This window comes from Cetorhinus maximus, chromosome 3, assembly GCF_964194155.1.
Source record: "Cetorhinus maximus chromosome 3, sCetMax3.hap1.1, whole genome shotgun sequence".
NCBI lineage: Eukaryota > Metazoa > Chordata > Chondrichthyes > Lamniformes > Cetorhinidae > Cetorhinus > Cetorhinus maximus.
The window spans coordinates 19,035,018-19,052,738 of record NC_135881.1 but is presented as its reverse complement, the minus strand read 5'-3'; the positions used below and the strand labels follow the sequence as shown (position 1 = coordinate 19,052,738).

The 17,721-nt window shown below is 39.7% G+C and overlaps 1 protein-coding gene across 1 annotated transcript in view; it reads left to right on the top strand.

The window, feature by feature from the left end:
• The window catches only part of rheb (Ras homolog, mTORC1 binding), a 105,922-nt gene extending 88,780 nt beyond the window's left edge, over window positions 1-17,142 (top strand). The window contains exons 5-8 of the mRNA XM_078536876.1: window positions 1,909-1,965; window positions 2,060-2,107; window positions 4,070-4,151; window positions 15,721-17,142. Coding sequence (XP_078393002.1) covers window positions 1,909-1,965; window positions 2,060-2,107; window positions 4,070-4,151; window positions 15,721-15,813 — 280 coding nt within the window. The 3' untranslated portion in view covers window positions 15,814-17,142. The remainder of the gene's footprint in view (window positions 1-1,908; window positions 1,966-2,059; window positions 2,108-4,069; window positions 4,152-15,720) is intronic.
• Window positions 17,143-17,721: the final 579 nt, after the last annotated feature.

Sequence of the window (17,721 nt, the reverse complement as noted above, 5' to 3'; positions counted from 1 at the left end):
GAATGCTGAGCCAGAAGAGGAAATCTCAGGGCTGGACTATGAGAACAGAGAAGTGGGATTAGTTTAGGATTTCTCTGGCAAAGCCAAAGTTTTCATAATTGGAAAAAATGTTCTGCAGTACCACTAGGAATCAGATGGGATTTGAGAAGTTTTTTGAAGGAGGAAATGGTTGGCGAGGTCTTGGCAGAGAATTCAAGAGAAGGACCCAGCAGTCAATGCTTTGCCACTGATGGAATGATAGGAGGTGAAGCAAAGAGGGTGATATTTGAGGAAGTAAATATTTGGCAGGCTAGAGGTGGCTTAGATTGCAGAGATGGGTTGCGGCAGGGCCCTGGAGAGATTTATTAATGAAGACATGGATTTCAAGTTAAAGGCATTAGCTGATGGGTCATCTGGACAGGATACTTGCAGCAGGCTAGTTAGGGTGAGCACAGAGTATGATGCTTAATCAAGCAAATTCAATCAGCGCTGACTTTTTAAAAAAAAAAATTTCCAAAGTAATTTATTACAAGTGGGTGTTGCATTCATTATCATTAGAATGCAGCTCATTGTGAGGTTCCCAAATAAGCACTTGAATCCTTTTTAGTATGCCCACACATTTCACCAAAGAATAGATGCAGCTTGCTATGGTGGCCCAGTGCTTTTAGTATTCAAATTAAGTTGTTAAAAATTGTGATTTCTCTTGGTTAAAATTATAGTTTATACTGATAGCATTTCACCGAAGTATAAAATTGAAATGTATAATTTACCAGCCTTCCAAGTTTTTGACATTAATTATGAGCAAATTTTCCAAGCCATTCTGTGTGCCTGGAGCCTTTATAGACTTCTGATAAATCTTAATTGGCAAGATTTCAGTTTAGAAAATACATTTCCATTATCTGGAGTCATCTTTCAATGTTAATTATTTATAACTGGTTTGTTAAATGGGTATCGTTGGGCTTATAGCTTTGAAGTAAGACCTTGCTGCCATGTAGGATGCTACTGGATATTATTGAGGACTGTTAGGATTTTACCTTTTACAATTGTATTGCATTCTAGCTGCTGGTTTTAATATTAAATATTAAAAGGACTTTGGGAGCTTAGGCGCAATGTAAGCTTAGATGTGAAGCTGACCAGTGAATGAAAGTGAAGAGTTAATGTAGAATGTTTCTTGATCCTAAAATGTGGGGAGCTACAGTAAAATTAAAAATTCATCTCACTGGAAATGAGTCTGAGCATTGGCCAGTACAACCAAATAATGCTGAATAATCGAATTGTAATACTGACTTTTGAAGGATTACAAATTTTGGTTCACATGTCACACACTTTTGCATCAATTGGCAAAAGATTGTTTCGTATAGTTACACTTCTAGGATTAGCCTCAAAACTTTTTTTTTAAAATCTCAATTTATTGTAAATTTTAAAGTGACTCAATTAAATTATTAAAAATGATGGAAAGCTGAGAACTTATTGTTTAAAGTACTTCAAAAGAAAACCAATGGCCCCTGCTGGAACTGTGCTCTCCTGGCATTCGGCATCACTAGTTCAGCTCTGTCAGAAGTGACCCACCTTTTTCCCAGTGCCTCATACTTGCATCAAAGCCAATCCAGGAATCTTCAGCCACCACCTCACTAATGTTAAGAGTGTGGCTTGGAATCGAGGAGACCTGATGTGACATCTCTTTTTTAGAGGTAATATCAGTTAAGTGTTTGGAATTTTTAAACAAGGTGAAATTACTTAGTGGGAAAATGATTTTCTTTAAAATCCTAAGTGTAAACTTAAATTCTGCCTTCAGAATAAATTGTGACATCTGTGAAAAGATTAATGTGGCTATGATAACCTGATGGGGCATGGGTATTCACCCTTGGCTCACAGCTGGATAGGACTAGATCAAAATGTAATTATTTCATTTTTTTTACATGTTGGCAGTTTTGAAGTGATCAAGGTTATTCATGAAAAATTGTTGGATATGGTGGGGAAAGTACAGTAAGTAAAAAGAAATTCACCATTTTAATATTTTTTTCCAAATTGTAGTTTAATTTAGATTTAGCCTGACTATTGATTAACTTTTCTTTTACAGAGTTCCCATTATGTTGGTTGGAAATAAAAAAGATCTACATATGGAAAGGTAGGTACTTTTTTACATGGGCATTTTAGAAAGTGTCAGCATATAAAATGCCTATCTGCAAGTGCACTCAACAAATGGTAGGGTAGTAATCTCATTTGGCCATCTGCTTCTGAAGTCTGTCTGAAAACCACAGCCCAAAATAATCCCTCTACTTGGTTTGATGTTTTTATTTAAGAATAAAGATGCCCCAAAACTAGCTGCAAGGAGAAACGCAAGACCAATGAAAAGTGGATTGTTTTCCCAAATTGCCCATCTTCTGTCTTCCCTCTGGTGATCAGTCTGACTATCAGCCAGCCCTTCCTGATAATGTACCATTACAACCAGAACTTGCCTCTCCCACACACACTCTCCCACACTTGAATCCCAATAGCATGGCCCTAAATAGTGCATGATCTAAATAAAACTAAAAACCCATATCAATTTTATGAATTAAAAGGAACTGATCACATTCTTCATGCTCTGCATCATGAGGTAGTATTTCCTCATGTTTCTGTCCCTCCTCATCAAGAATTGGCTGCTGGAAATTCAGAATTAAACAGTTAAACCTTCTTACAGTGCTAAAAAGAACTTCATGCTAAGGAAATAATGATTCTGATACAAATGGATTTTGGGAATTAAATTTGTCTGTTAATGTGTAGTTATGAGAGACATTCTTAGTGACTGAGCTAAAAAATTTTGAGGAAATTTAAGTGTAATCTCTTTGATTCCCTGCAAACAAAAGGAAAATGTTCAAACCTTCCACCTTCTTTGAATTTTCCGGGAGCTTGGAGAGCCTATGGTTCCCAGTTGTTTTCTCCATGGCAATGCTTTGGCTAACCAGTCAGCACCCTTTTCTCCTGTAGTATAAATTGCTGTCATCATTTGAAATTTGACATTCTTGTGTTTGTCCTGATGAGTGCAAGATGAAAACTTCAGGAACATGTCTCTTTTCAGCAAAATTTGATTTTAAGTGATTAGTTCCAAACTTCTAAAAATCGATTTATGCTGCCTTCCATTGTAGTTGTCAGCTTTACTTTTAAAAAAGAAGCACTTGAATTTTATTATGCCCAAGTCCATCACAAAAGGAGGTTCACTCTAAATATGGCCAACATTTAATCTTTTCTCATGTATCAATACTTCAGGAATAAGCTTTCAGCTGTAACGTGCACTGGTAGAATGGGATTGTATTACCAAAAATAATGGGGTAATAACACTAGCTCCTTTGGTTCATTTGATCTCACTCTTAGCTTTTTTTTTCAAGCAATCACTTGAACAGGTAGACAGATCTCATTTTGCCTTTTGAACAGTTTCTCTTTGACAAGTTAGAACAAGTTAGGCGTTAGAACAATTATTGATTGGAGCTTTGGAGAATGCTGCCAGTGCAACAAGAAATCATATAATGAATGTTCGAATTTAGTATTATTTCAAGATCAGCCATTTTCGCGTGCAGGGATCTGCGTCATTTTTTAAATTAAACTTTGTCCAAATCAACAATTTTGTTTCTCAGCTGCAGGTAGCCCTTCGATTCATAGAGACAGTGCTTTGAAACTTTTTGTGGCCATTTTCCAACTTTTGTTAAATATTTCCAGTCTGATCCGCTTAAAATTTCGTTGGTTGGTGTCATCATCTTCCCAGAAGTGTGACTGCTTTGGATCTCCACCTCTGTTTCTCCTGTGCTGCTCATACACATTAAATATAGGACAGCTGCATCCAGTCCCATTATATCTGTCATCTATTTGCTCCTCTTGCTTTCCTCCCCTACCCTTTCCGTCAATCTTTCCTTCCAATAATTGTCTGTTTACCATCTGCTCTAATGATGTAACCAAAATACTATATTTTTCCCTCTTTGATGTTATGCACTAATTTCCTCTTTGTTGCAGCCATTTCCAGTGCTACTTCATTAGTCTTACTCCCAGCGTAGGATATGCGGACCATTCTCCTATATGTCCTCATCAAATAGTGTTTTTAAAATGTTATTTTTAGGGTGATCAGCTATGAAGAAGGGAAGAGCTTAGCTGATTCCTGGAGTGCTGCTTTCTTGGAATCCTCTGCTAAAGAGAATCAGGTAAGGACAGTAAAATTGTGGAGAAGAACTGAGGGGTTTGAAGCAGTATTGTCCCTGTGCCTGTTTAAGCTCTCAATCTGTTACAGCCGTACCTTTCACAAACCCGGACCATCCTTAAGTGCTTCACAACCAATGAAGTGCAATCTTTCTTGTAATGCAGGGAAATGCAGCAACCAATTTGTTCACAGCAAGTTCCTACAAGCATCAATGAGATAAGAGACTAGGCGATCTTGATTTTTGTATGGTGGCTGATTGATAAATGATGCCCAAGGCACCCCAGGAGAGCACCCTGCTCCTTTTCAAGATGTGTCTTGGGATATTTGACATCCAGAAGAACGGTTTAAAATCTTTGCCAAAACATGGCACCTCCAACACTACAGCAATCTCTCAGTGCTGCGATCATTGGTTATGTATTGAAGTTTCAAGTGGGGTTTAAAGCCAAGACCATTTGATTATGAACTAAGTCTGCTGGTCTGCTGCTTGATGCTTAATTGCCTGTGCAGAACACCAATGGTAAAACTTCACGTCCTGCATCTATTGCTAGGGGTACATTATTTGGAGAATCAACTTTCTACCACATGGAGAAGTAGGGGCAAGGAACATAGATCATTTTAAGGGGAAGCTGGATAAGCATACAAGGAAGAAAGGCAAATGCTTACCTGTGAAGTTCCAAGAGAGATTCCCCAGTGCATCTTTGGGGTACCCCCCAATCCAGTGCCAGAGAGCTCGGAAGTTATGGCGCATTGAGCTTTTTAATGAATGGAATAAACAACCTATGGGGAAAAAATTAAGGATGAGGGAAAGAAAATATGTAATTTTTTGTCAATTTAAAATGTTTTTATGGCATGTGTGGACTTCAGTACCATCCTAAATAATAAATTCTATATACTGTTGAATATGCTCACCCATCTCCATTGCATTCATTGACTTACATAGGCTCCTGGTTAAGCAACACATTGATTTTAAAATACTCGTCCTTGTTTTCAAATCGTTCCATGACCTGCTATATAAATACAAGTTGTTGTTGAGTATACTTTCTAGTACAAGTCTAAAACTAGAACTTTGGGTAAGGACTTGCAATGAGTATATTATCATGGTTTTACAGCTTACCTATACGTCAGGCTGTAAACCACAGGTTTAAGATTTACCAAAGTGATCTTTGATTGAAAATTAAACAAACCATGTCATAGGGGTTACCGAAGTACAAGGTTTGATGACTGCACGATTGCATAGTTCTCTAGTGAAGGTTTTAGGCAGCTGCTCCTTTTAAATGTCATGTCCTGTCAATGTGAATTCAGTACTGGAAAATGGAGAATTGTCCACTGTTTTGTCAAGAGAAGTTGCAAAAGGTTTTTCAGGTTGCAGTGATGCTTTATGAAGACTTTTCTCTGCTGTCTTTTGCTGTGATCGTTTACAGTATTATAAAGTTTCAAACAGAAGGCATAGCTAATAACCTAAGGAAATAAATGGTGCAGATTATCAATAAAACAGACTCAATGTCTGGATGCTTCAATTCATGCTTAGATGTTTGTAAATTAAATATTGTTTAATGTTGGCATGCAAACGTATCATTGAGTTGTAACTAAGTATTGTATTGGCCAGACTGGGAAAGACGGGGCAGAAATTGTATGTACTAATCCTATTTTACTGCTCGTAGAGAGGTTTGGAGATTTGCAAGGACAAAGTTCAAGCATGGGTTTTCTGAAGAGTGGATGATGACAGTGGTTTTGAAAGGGAGAGGAACCGTACCCGAGGGGAGGAAACCATGTTAGGCAGCATGAGGACTAGGAAGAGAAATGGGTGGTCAGCAGTTTAATAAGAATGTGCTTGAGAACAAGAGGTAGATCTTGTGGACATGAGTTTAGAGAAGCATGAGAGGAGATAGGAGGGAAATGGGGAGGCAGGGGGGAGAAAAACACTCCATTGGAGTGAGGGCAGGAAGAACATTTCTGAGTCCCTGATCTATTAGGTGATGGTGGATCCCTGGCAACTGAAAATGGTTGGCTCTTTTTTCCCAGTCTGGTGCAAATTTGCATGTGTAAACTCTGATGCATGACCAAAAGGTCTAATCATAGAGATACCATCTGCAGTCATCTGTTTTTCTTTTGGTTTTCATATTATTTCTGCCAAATTCCTCTTAGAATTGCAAGTGTTAAATACAACTAATTGTTAATGAGAAATGTCAATAGAAGTTTAGACTGAAACTGTATGAGCTACTTTAAGATTCTATTCAACCATGATAAATCATTGTCCAAAGCAAGAGCGGAAGAAAACAGAAGGGAGAAATTATTCTTCCGAAGTGTAGTTTCAGTAGAAGAAGCTGTTTGGTTAATTCAGGATAGCAGCAGGCTAGTGGTTTCTCCAAGACAGTAACCAAAATCCACTCCTAAAGAAGCCCGAGGTAGTTGGACAGCCTTTTAACAGGTGTTCGCAGCTGTTCAGATTGTCCTGAGTTTTGAGTCTCCGCACTGAACCTTTAATTGTATCATCTATATCTTCAATCAGCACTGTCAAATTCTGCCATTCGGGGTTACATTTCCTGTTACCATAGCAACATCTTTTAGCATTCCAGCCCTTAATTTTGTCACTACCAAATTTGTCCTTAGGATTAAAAGGTTAAATCATCATTGAAGCAGTTAAGCAACGCGATTATAAAATCGTACAGTTAAATGAGGTAGCATTGCGTGAGAAGAAAGGACTGAGTTTCGGCAAACAGCTTGAGTTTTCACACTTCAATTTGTTATGGTTTCAGTGAATATCGAGCTCTCTAGAAGTTCCCATTTCCTCTCTATAACTTCATGCTGTCACATGACCTCTATCACACTGCTGCTTTTCTATTGATTTAATAACTTGGATTCTCCATGGTTGGTCTCTAAGCTAGTTAATGTTTGCCTTTTTTTCATGATCTACCTTCCGGGGGTTGGTCATCCAAAACTGTTGCTGTGTCCTAATTCATACCAAGTCCCTTTCACCCGTGTGCTCGCTGACCACCATTTGTTCCCAGTAAAGCAACGGCTCTCAACCTTTTCAGTCCCTCCATGGCCTTTTCCCTCCCTAATTTCTTCCAGACCTACAACCCGTGCTCCTCTAATTCTGGCCTCTTGAGCATCCATGATTTTAATTGTTCCACCATTGATGGAAGTGCTTTCAGCTGTCTGGGCCCTAAATTCGGAAATTCCCTCCCTAAATCTCTCTGCCTCTCCCCCTTTTAAGATGCTTCTTAAAACTCCTTTGCGCATCTTCCTAATATTTTCTTGTGTTGCTGAGGGCCATGGCTTGTTTTATAATGCTCTTTGAAGTACCTTATTATGTTTTATTACATTAAAGGCACTATATTGTTAGAAGTTCATTTTGGAACCTACTAAGTATGCCTCTAGGCTAGATGGTGTTGTGGCCATCAGTGTCAACAGCCTTCAGGTAAAAATGTTTAGAACATTTGTTTAGTGTCTTGGGCACCCTTTGGTGCACTCCCAGTGCTGGTAGGCTCCAACATCATTACAATGTCCAGGTTTCACACACTCTGGATCCATTTTCTGGTGCTGCCAGGACCTGTGATTTATTTCCCCAATTCTGCAGCCCAGGCATCCCTCTCAGTTGTTGAAACCTCTCTGATTCTTCATCCAGTGTTTCAGGCACCAAGACCCAATCTGGCACTGAAAAACCACAGGAACTCCACCCCTGTAAATTCAACTTTCCTCGTCCCCTGTTGAGCCAGATCCCCAGTTCTGCCAAAGTCAGTTGGTTCTCCCCCACCTCAACTACTCAGTGCTGCAAAACCACTTAAAAGAGCCGCAATAGTTCCTCCACAGTGTTATCAAATTTACTCCAGTGTAGAAAATCCCCAGGAACACTGGTTCAATCCTTGTAAACCACCCTATCTCACCAAATCCCCCTTTAGTGTTTCAAGCTCCCCTCCCACCCAAATAGTACCCCACATTGAGTACCTCCAACTTTCTACATTTTGATATGGATGCTGTGCTTTTCAAAGTCAAGCAATAAATATTGAGTACATTAAGGAACAATTTTACCTGCCAACTCACTAAGCAATGGCACGGAAGATTCATTATTATATCATATATTGTAAACTGGAATGATGCACGTGTAGGTTTAAATTTAAACAGGTTTTCTTCTTGCAGTACTGCTTAATATCTTGCATCTTTCAACAGCAAAGAGCAAAACTAAATCCTTAAGGCAGAGATTTAAGGTTTTGTTTCTTGTAATGTATTTAACCTCTGGAAATCTGTGTGGTGGGGGAGATCTGTAGGTTGATTTAAATGTGACCCTGACAGATGTCTGCAGTATACATAACCCAGGTTCATTTGATTCTTTAGCTCTGATGTGACAGGTTTAATGGCAGGACAAGTGCCAAATCAAATCTGGCACCCTTCCCTGTGAGCTGAAGGGTTAGTCTGCAAAAACTGTGAAAAGCAATAACCCTCCTAATTACAATGCTGAAGTAAATCGAGCTGGGCCAGTGCCAGATCATCATGACTCTGCAGTATCATTTCTGCTGCATAGACAGAGCTTAGACACGCAGAGGTAGCGTGCATGAAAGGTTTTGTGTGTGTAAGGTCCATCCCCAGCCTAATGATCAACGCTGCTTTTTTAATTAAAAGTCCTGAAGATGGATTTGTATTTAGCACATTTAACACCAAATTAACTTCTGGGGCAATCTGAAAAGCGTTCTATTCAACGCTATTCATGGTGTTGAATAGAATCCCAGTCTTAATTTTTTAAAAACTAACAAATTTACTTGAATGTATACAAAGATGCTTATTGACCCACAATTTTAGCTCCTCTGTTTTTAATTTTAAAAAAGTCAGCTGAACTCCAGATTGCAAAACGACTTCAAAGATGGAAAGTGATAAGCCAGTGTTCCAAAAAGCCAGTTGATGATTTCAAATGTTACTTAGAATTTACAGCACAGAAACAGGCCATTCAACCCAAATGATTTATGCTCTACCCTAACCTCCTCTCACGCTATATCATCTCACCCCATCAGCATATCCTTTTTATTTTTCCCTTGTGCATATCTAGCTTCTCCTTATGTTATTCATTTCAACTACTCCCTGTGGTAATGTTATGATTCCCATAGAGACCAATAACTTTTAAGAAGATAGGCAAATTTCTCAGCAACCGGCAGATAGAATCGCGGGACAAGATTTCACATTTTAAGACTTTTACTGTAACAATTAAACTAAAATCAACAGAGACTAAGTATGACTTAACAAAGTAACTATTACACCAAACTACAGAAAAGGTGCTTCTCCATTAACTAACACATCTGAAATACTTTGACATGTTTTTACTTAACACCACATTCCCAGCAGATTTGTAGCCGTAAAGATTAAGTTCCACACTCCTCCTGACTTTTCAACAGGCTCCTTTCTCCGTGTCTCATCAGGGCGAGTCTTCCAGTGCCCTTTGAAAGTTGCTCCACTCAGTCTTCCGAGTATCCTCAAACCAACTTTCAGCAGCAAGGCCCACTCCAGTGATTCCTTGATCTGTAAATATCCACAAACCTCATCTCTTGGAACAGAACACCAATGCTCACCAGCATCCTGCTTAGTGGTTAACAAAAAATAAATTGTCCTTCCTCTGCTTTTCACAGCAGCATATGTTTCTGTCCCCCTCTCCATATTTTTGTCTGTGCCTGTCTTTTGCACCAAGGTATGAAAATGGACAACCTAATTTTCTATAGATTTTGGTTAGAGATCATTGGGACCAATGTCTGGGCAGAGTTAATCCCCCCTCCATGTTTAGGGAATGTGGGCTTCGCTGGCTAGGCCAGCATTTATTTACCATCCCTAATTGCCCTTGAGAAGGTAGTGGTGAGCTGCTGCCTTGAACCACTGCAGCCCCTGTGATGTAGGTACACCCACAGTGCTGTTAGGGAGGGAGTTCCAGGATTTTGGCCCAGCGACAGTGAAGGAACGGTGATATATTAACAAGTCAGGATGGTGAGTGACTCGGAGGGGAACTTCCAGGTGGTGGCGTTCCCATGTATCTGCAACCCTTGTCCTTCTGGATGGTAGTGGTCGTGGATTTGGAAGGCGCTGTCTAAGGAACAACACTGCTGCCACTGTTCTTCGCCGGTAGAGGAAGTGAATGGCATCCCTTTCACAAACAATCAAACGGGCTACTTTGTCCTGGATGGTGTCATGCTTTTTGAGTGTTGTTGAAGCTGCATTCATGCAGGCAAGTGGAGAGTATTCCATCACACTCCTGACTTGTGCCTTGTAGTTGGTGGACAGGCTTTGGGGAGTCAGGAGGTGATTTACTCGCCGCACGATTCCTAGTCTTTGACCTGCTGTTGTAGCCACAGTATCTATATGGCTAGTCAAGTTCAGTTTCTGGTCAATGGTATATGTTGATAATAGTGGATTCAGTGATGGTAATGCCATTGAATGTCAAGGGATGATGGTTAGATTCTCTCTCGCTGGAGATGATGATTGCCTGACATTGTGTGGCGCACACGTTACTTGCCGCTTGTCAGCCCAAGCCTGGATATTGTCCAGGCCTTGCTGCAATTGGACATAGACTGCTTCAGTGTCAGAGGAGTCGTGAATGGTGTGAACATTGTGCAATCATCAGCAAACATCCCCACTTCTGACCTTATGATGGAAGGTCATTGATGATTTGGGATTTGAACCCCCTCTCCCCATAGCTTTAGCCTGGCCCTCTGGATTACTAGTCCAGTGACATTACCACTCCTCCACCCCCTGCGCCAAAATTACAGACAGGTGGGTAATATTGTTAAAAATGGGCAAGGAACTGGTTTTGTTTTGAGTCATGTCATAGAATTCAGAAAATTGGCTGTTTGAAGTTTCATATTTAGATAGCCTGGAACCATGATACCCCCAGGATATCATTGGTGAATTGAAATTCTGTGCTGATCACAGTACGTGACTCAGAGGGAAAAACTCTTAGTCCGGTACAGAATGTCGTTGTTTTAAGTCTCACTCCAAAAAAATTGAGTGCATAATGTAGGCTGACACTCCAATGCAGTACTGAGGGAGAGCTGCACTGTTGAACAGATGAAACATGAAACAGTGGCTCCATTTGCCCTCATGGGCAAATGTAAGAGATCCCACACCCTATTTTGAAGACTAGCAGTGGAGTCCCAGCCAACATCTCAAAACAGATCATGTGTCAATTTTCATATTGCTGATTGTGGGAACTTGCTGTGCAAAAATTGACTGCTGTGTTTCTAAAGTGCTTCATTGGTTGTAAAGCACTTGGGGATATCCTGAAGTTGTCAAAAGCACTTGTCTTTTATGTTAAAATGTGTTGGGTACTCCACAGCACCTGATGTGGAAATGTTTTAAAATGCACAGGATAATTCATAATGCAGACACAAACAGTGACAGAAGAGGTTGTAGAAACTTGTTCTTTTGCTCTAGTAACTTCCCAAAAAACAGATTTGTATTTTAATTTATTTTTTGGGACCTGGGCAGTGCTGGCAAGGCCACATTTATTAGATATTCCTAGCTGTCCTTTGAAGATCACCTTCTTGAACTGCTGCACTCTTGTAATGATAGTGCTCCTACAGTGTTATGTAGGGAATTCCAGAATTTCAACCCAATGAAGATGAATGAACAGTGATTATATGTCCAAATCAGAACAGGGTGTGACATCAGAAATCTACACAGTATATTGTCTTATAACTTTGTTGTATTTTTTTACATTGAAAAAGCTGATGTGTTTAAGGCCTCTTTATGCTTCCAGTAGATTCCAAATTTAACTCTGCCTAGTACCTATTTGAATTATCAAGGAACATTACTGGGAAGTGAGTGCTCCTGCAGAGTCTGTGCATATCTGTTGCTAACTGGTTCTGAAGTAAGTCAATAAAGGTGCTTGGCTTCGGGTGTGAATGGATTTGAGTCTCAAGTCTATTACAAGGCTGTCTGATTGAAACCGCTGGCACCATTTAAGTGACGAAAGACGTATGAAACTTGCTATATGCATGATTGAGAGCCTGAGGCAGAGGGCATATTCCACAGGATGTTACTGGCAAAGGGTCAACTAACCTTAGTGACCAGCCAATAGCATGTATCTTTGGGTATCTCTTTCTGATTCTAAGTTGTCTAAGTGACAGATGTACACAGACTTCCATGATCATTCGACAAAGTCTGACAGATGTTTAATGTTGGAGACAGTGGTCCGGGTTTAGTTAGCATAGCGTTGCTTTTGTTGTTGTTTTTTCATTTGAAGAGATACGGATTAAACGTTCTTTATCCAAGGAAGTCTATCAATTTTCCCTTACAGCTACTAATAAACTTAATTGATGGCCGGAAGTAACTTGGTTTGATTATTTCTTCTGTCCCAAAGAGCAGGTGAATTTGATGGTACACTTTTCAATTCAGTGGGCAAATTAACGTAGTGCGTATTCCTGGTTGATTCTTGGGTTCGTGGGGATTGAGAGTTTATTTGAGGGCAGGGCATTGTGAAGGGGGAGGGTGAACAGCCAGTGGTCGTGGTACATATTGTTACCAATGACATAGGTTAAAAAAGGATGAGGTCCTACAAGCTGAATATAGGGAGTTAGCATGTAAATTAAAAAGTAGAACCTCAAAGGTAGTAATCTCAGGATTACTACCAGCGCCACGTGCTAGCGAGAGTAGAAATAACATGATATATCAGGTGACTATCTGTGACTCTTCATCAGAAGAGTCATACAGACTCGAAACGTTAACTGTATTCCTCTCCGCAGATGCTATCAGGCCTGCTGAGTTTTTCCAGCCATTTTTGTTTTTTGTTTTTGTTTCAGATTTCCAGCATCTGCAGTATTTTGCTTTTATCTATGATGTGGAACCTGTTTGGGTGGAGAATAAGAAACACCAAGGGGCAGAAAACATTGGTGGGGGTTCTCTATAGGCCCTCAAACAGTAATGGGGATGTAAGGGAAGGCATTAAGCAGGAAATTAGAGGTGCATGCAGTAAGGGTACAACTGTAATCATGGGTGACTTTAATCTACATATTGATTGGACAAACCAAACTAGCAATAACACTGTGGAGGAGGATTTCCTGGAGTGTGTACATGATGGCCTTTTGGACCAATACATTGAGGAACCAACTGGAGAGCAGGCTATCCTAAACTGGATATTGTGCAATGAGAAAAGATTAATTAACAATCTTGGGGAAGAGCAACCATAAAATGATAGAATTGTTCATTAGAATGGAGAATGAAGAAGTTGATTCCAAAACTAGGGTCCTGAATCTAAATAAAGGGAACTACGAGGGTATGGGGCGTGAGTTGGCAGTGATGGATTGGGGAACTTTACTGAAAGGGTTGACAGTGGATAGGCAATGGCTAATAATTAAGGAACGAATGCATGAATTGCAACAATTATTCATTCCTATCTGGCGCAAAAATAAAACAGGAAAGGTGGCTCAGCCATGGCTTTCAAAAGAAATGAGGGATAGTATTAGACCCCAAGGGGAGAGACATAAAGTTACCAGAAAAAGCAGCAAGCCTGAGAATTGGGAGCAGTTTAGAATTCAGCAAAAGCGGACAAAAAGATTGATCAAGAAAGGGAAAACGGAGTATGAGAGGAAACTTGCAAGGAACGTAAAAACTGACTAAAATCTTCTATAAATATGTGAAGAGAGAAAGACTAGTGAAGACAAACTTAGGTCCCTTACTGTCAGAAATGGGGGAAATTATAATGGGGAACAAAGAAATGGCAGAAGAATTGAACACATTTTGGTTTTGTCTTCACAAAAGAGGACACACATAATTTCCCAGAAAAGTTTAGGGAACCAAGGGTTTAGTGAGAGGGAGGAATTGAAGAAAATTAGTATTAGTAGAAAAAAAAATGGTGCTAGAGAAATTAATGGGGTTAAAGGCTGAAAAATTCCCAGGGCCTGATTATCTACATCCCAGAGTACTAAAGGAAGTGGCCCTGGAAACATTGGATGCATTGCTGGTCATGTTCCAAAATTCTATAGACTCTGGAGCAGTTCCTACAGATTGGAGGGTGGCAAATGTAACCCCACTATTTAAAAAAAGGAGGGAGGGGTAAAACAATTACAGACCAGTTAGCCTAACATAAGTAGTGGAGAAACTGCTAGACTCTGTTATAAAAGATGTGGTAACAGAACTTGGAAAGCATTAATGGGATTAGACAAAGTCAACATGGGTTTATGAAAGGGAAATCATGTTTAACTAATCTACTGGAGATTTTTGAGGATGTAACTAATAGAATCGATAAGGGAGAGAACCTGTGGATGTGGTGTATTTGGATTTCAAGAAGGCTTTTGATGAAGTCCCACATAGGCTATTGGGCAAAATTAAAGGATCGGGGGTAATACACTGGCATGGATTGAGAATTGGTTGACAGACCGGAAACAGTGTGCGGGAATAAATGGGTCTTTTTCTGGGTGGCAGGCGGTGACTAGTGGTGTACTGCAGGGATTAGTGTTTAGGCCCCGCTATTCATGATATATATAAATGACTTGGATGAGGGAACCAAATGCAATATTTCCAAGTTTGCTGATGACATAAAATTGGGCGGGGTTGTAAGGAGAATGCAAGGAGGCTTTAGGGTGATTTAGACAAGTTGTGTGTGGGCAAACACATGGCAGGTGCAGTATAATGTGAATAAATGTGAAGTTATACGCTTCGGTGTGAAAAACAGAAAGGCAGAGTATTATTTAAACAGAGATATATTGGGAAATGTGGATGTACAAAGGGACCTGGGTGTCCTTGTAACCAGTCAATGAAAGTAAATAGGCAGATGCAGCAAGCAATTAGGATGGCAAATGGTATTCATTACAAGAGGATTTGACTTCAGAAGTAGGGATACCTTACTGGGGTTATTCAGGGCCTTGATGAGATCACACCTGGAGTATCGCACGCAGTTTTGGTCTCCCTACCTAAGAAAGGATATACTTGCCATAGAGGGAGTGCAGCGAAGGTTCACTAGGCTGATACCGGGAATGGCAGGACTGTCGTATGAGGAGAGATTGGTTCTCTATTCACTAGAGTTTAGAAGAATGAGGGAGGATCTGATTGAAACGTATAAAATTCTAACAGGGCTAGACAGACTAGATGCAGGTAGGATGTTTCCTCTGGTTGGGGAGTCTAGAACCAGGGGCCACAGTCTTAGGATACAGGGCAGGCCATTTAGGACTGAAATGAGGAAAATTTCTTCACCCGGAGGGTGCTCAACCTGTGGAATTCTCTACCACAGAAGGCTGTGGAGGCTGGGTCACTGAGTATGTTCAAAAAAGAAATTGATAAATTATTGGATGTTAGGGGCATCAAGGTGTATGGAGAGCAAGTGGGAATATGGCGTTGAGATAGAGAATCAGCTGTGACCATCTTGAATGGCGGAGCAGGCTCGAAGGGCCCAATGCCGTACTCCTGCACCGAGTTTCTATGTTTCTATTTGTGATCTTGGGCAATGAGCAGAAGGGAAGTTTCTGAATAGAGGTAAAAATGGAAACACATCAAATCCTAGTTGATATGTATTGACTCTCAAAATATTTGAATGTCTTACAAAATTCATGCTGTCCTGGCAAAAAAAAAGTCATTCATTTAATTGTCCTCTATTTACTTTGCAGACAGCAGTTGAAGTCTTTAAGCGAATAATTATGGAGGCTGAAAGGGCAGATGGAGGTTGTCAGCAAGCAAAGTCTTCATGCTCCGTAATGTGAGCCCTGAAGTTGCCGATGAAACTGCTCCACTTGAAGAGGCATACTGCCACTTTCCCTTTAAATAAAAACTATGCCTTTTTACCAGTTCTACAGATGGTCAGAGACTTCCTTTTTCTTTCCTCACTTATATTGAACTCTGACCGTTTTGCAAACAGCTTCACTTCGGCATAAAAAAAACTTAAAAGCAATTCATATTTTTCAAATTGTATATTGTATTTCTTGACATGGGCAGTGAATAATCATTTGCCAGCATTCATTCTTCATGTAGCGTGAATGTCAGTTGGAAGTAGTTGATTGTAAACTTTAAACTGAAAAGTGCATATTGTTACACTACTATTTACACAAACAGGCTTGGATATATCAGTGTTTTTCTTCATGTTGTATGTACACTTGTAAATAAACATTAACAGCAAACTGATTTGTTTTTAATACTTGCTGGTAGAAAAATACTGTATGAAGTCTATTGTTTATACAAGACTTGCTGTACAAAGGTATTTTAAATCAATCGAGACGGTTGTATTTAAGATGATGCTTACACCTCATTCTTGCTCTGAACATGGAGCTTGCAGGGCTCCTGAAGTTGACTGACATCTGCTTTTTTTTTTGTTTCTAACATTTTTTAAGTTGAAACCAGTGAAAACAACATTCATTAATTGAAAGTCAGCTTGCTGTGTGCAGATTTCTATTGTGTATTTAAATAGGTTTTCAGCAGGCTAAAGGTTAAAACTTGAGAGATATCTAAAAATGCAATGCAACAAAACAAATTTTTATATGTATTTATGAAATTACCATTCACTCAATGTTGTTTAGAAACATAAAATTGATTAATGTAGCTATTGACAATCTGCAGTAGTACAACTGCTTTATACTATCTACTTTTTAAGCATCCTTCAATAATTATTCATGTAGGTGATACTAATGCATAAATATTCACGCAGACTGCCTTTAAAACTTTCATTGGGTAGCATTTGTCATTGTTCGTAGGAAAATGCATTTCATGTTTTCCCCCCAATGATTTGCAAACTGTGCTGGAGGATTTATAATGTCCTATTCCATCCTTTGTTGTAATTCCTATATCCAGGGTACTTGCCAGCTAATAAAAAGTGGGATTTAGTACATGGATAGATGTAATGGAATTTTGTTTGCCTGAAGTAATGCAAAATATTAATGTTTTTTAAGTTAAAGTAAGATGAGGAAGGCTTAGTTTGTCTCTTGACTATAAATTTGTTGCAATGCCTATTGGTCTTACAACCCTGGGCAATGCTATTTACGACACGATGAAAATATTTCTGTGATTGGTCAAAAATGCAATAAAATATTTTAATCTCACCTCATTTGAATACTGAAAACTATTTGAGAGCTCAGCTTGATTTGAAGCCACAGTACTGGGACATGGCAACCCTGTAGTTAGCCATGGGAAATGGAAGAAAGCAGCACAAAACAGCAAGAGAAATGCCTGAACTTTGAGTAAGAAGATTTCGCGGTTACACTATATAAAATTTGCTCTGAAAAGAGCATTTATTACCTTTAAAGAGAGTTCCTTAGAAGAGCTGGTTAGCCTCGACGTTTCGGGAGTGTGCCTGCCTGTTGCTTGGAGGAATGACTGGAATAGGTAACAGTGGAGGATGGGAATATGGATAGGATCTTACTGCTGATTGACCAGGATATTATGTTAGTAATAGGTTGGTACATGATAACATTCTTGCTGCTGCTTGGTCAACAGTGCAGAATGGATGATAATGTGCTTCTTGAGCAAGGGTGGTCAGGTGCCACTGATGACAAGGCTGCTGTCTTGAGAGAGTGTGGTGTTGATAGATAAGGCCCACCCCTCCCCCAGACATATCCTTATATGCCACTGCGTGATGGATATATCTAGAGTTGCAGTATTGGATTGAGGCCCACCAGTTC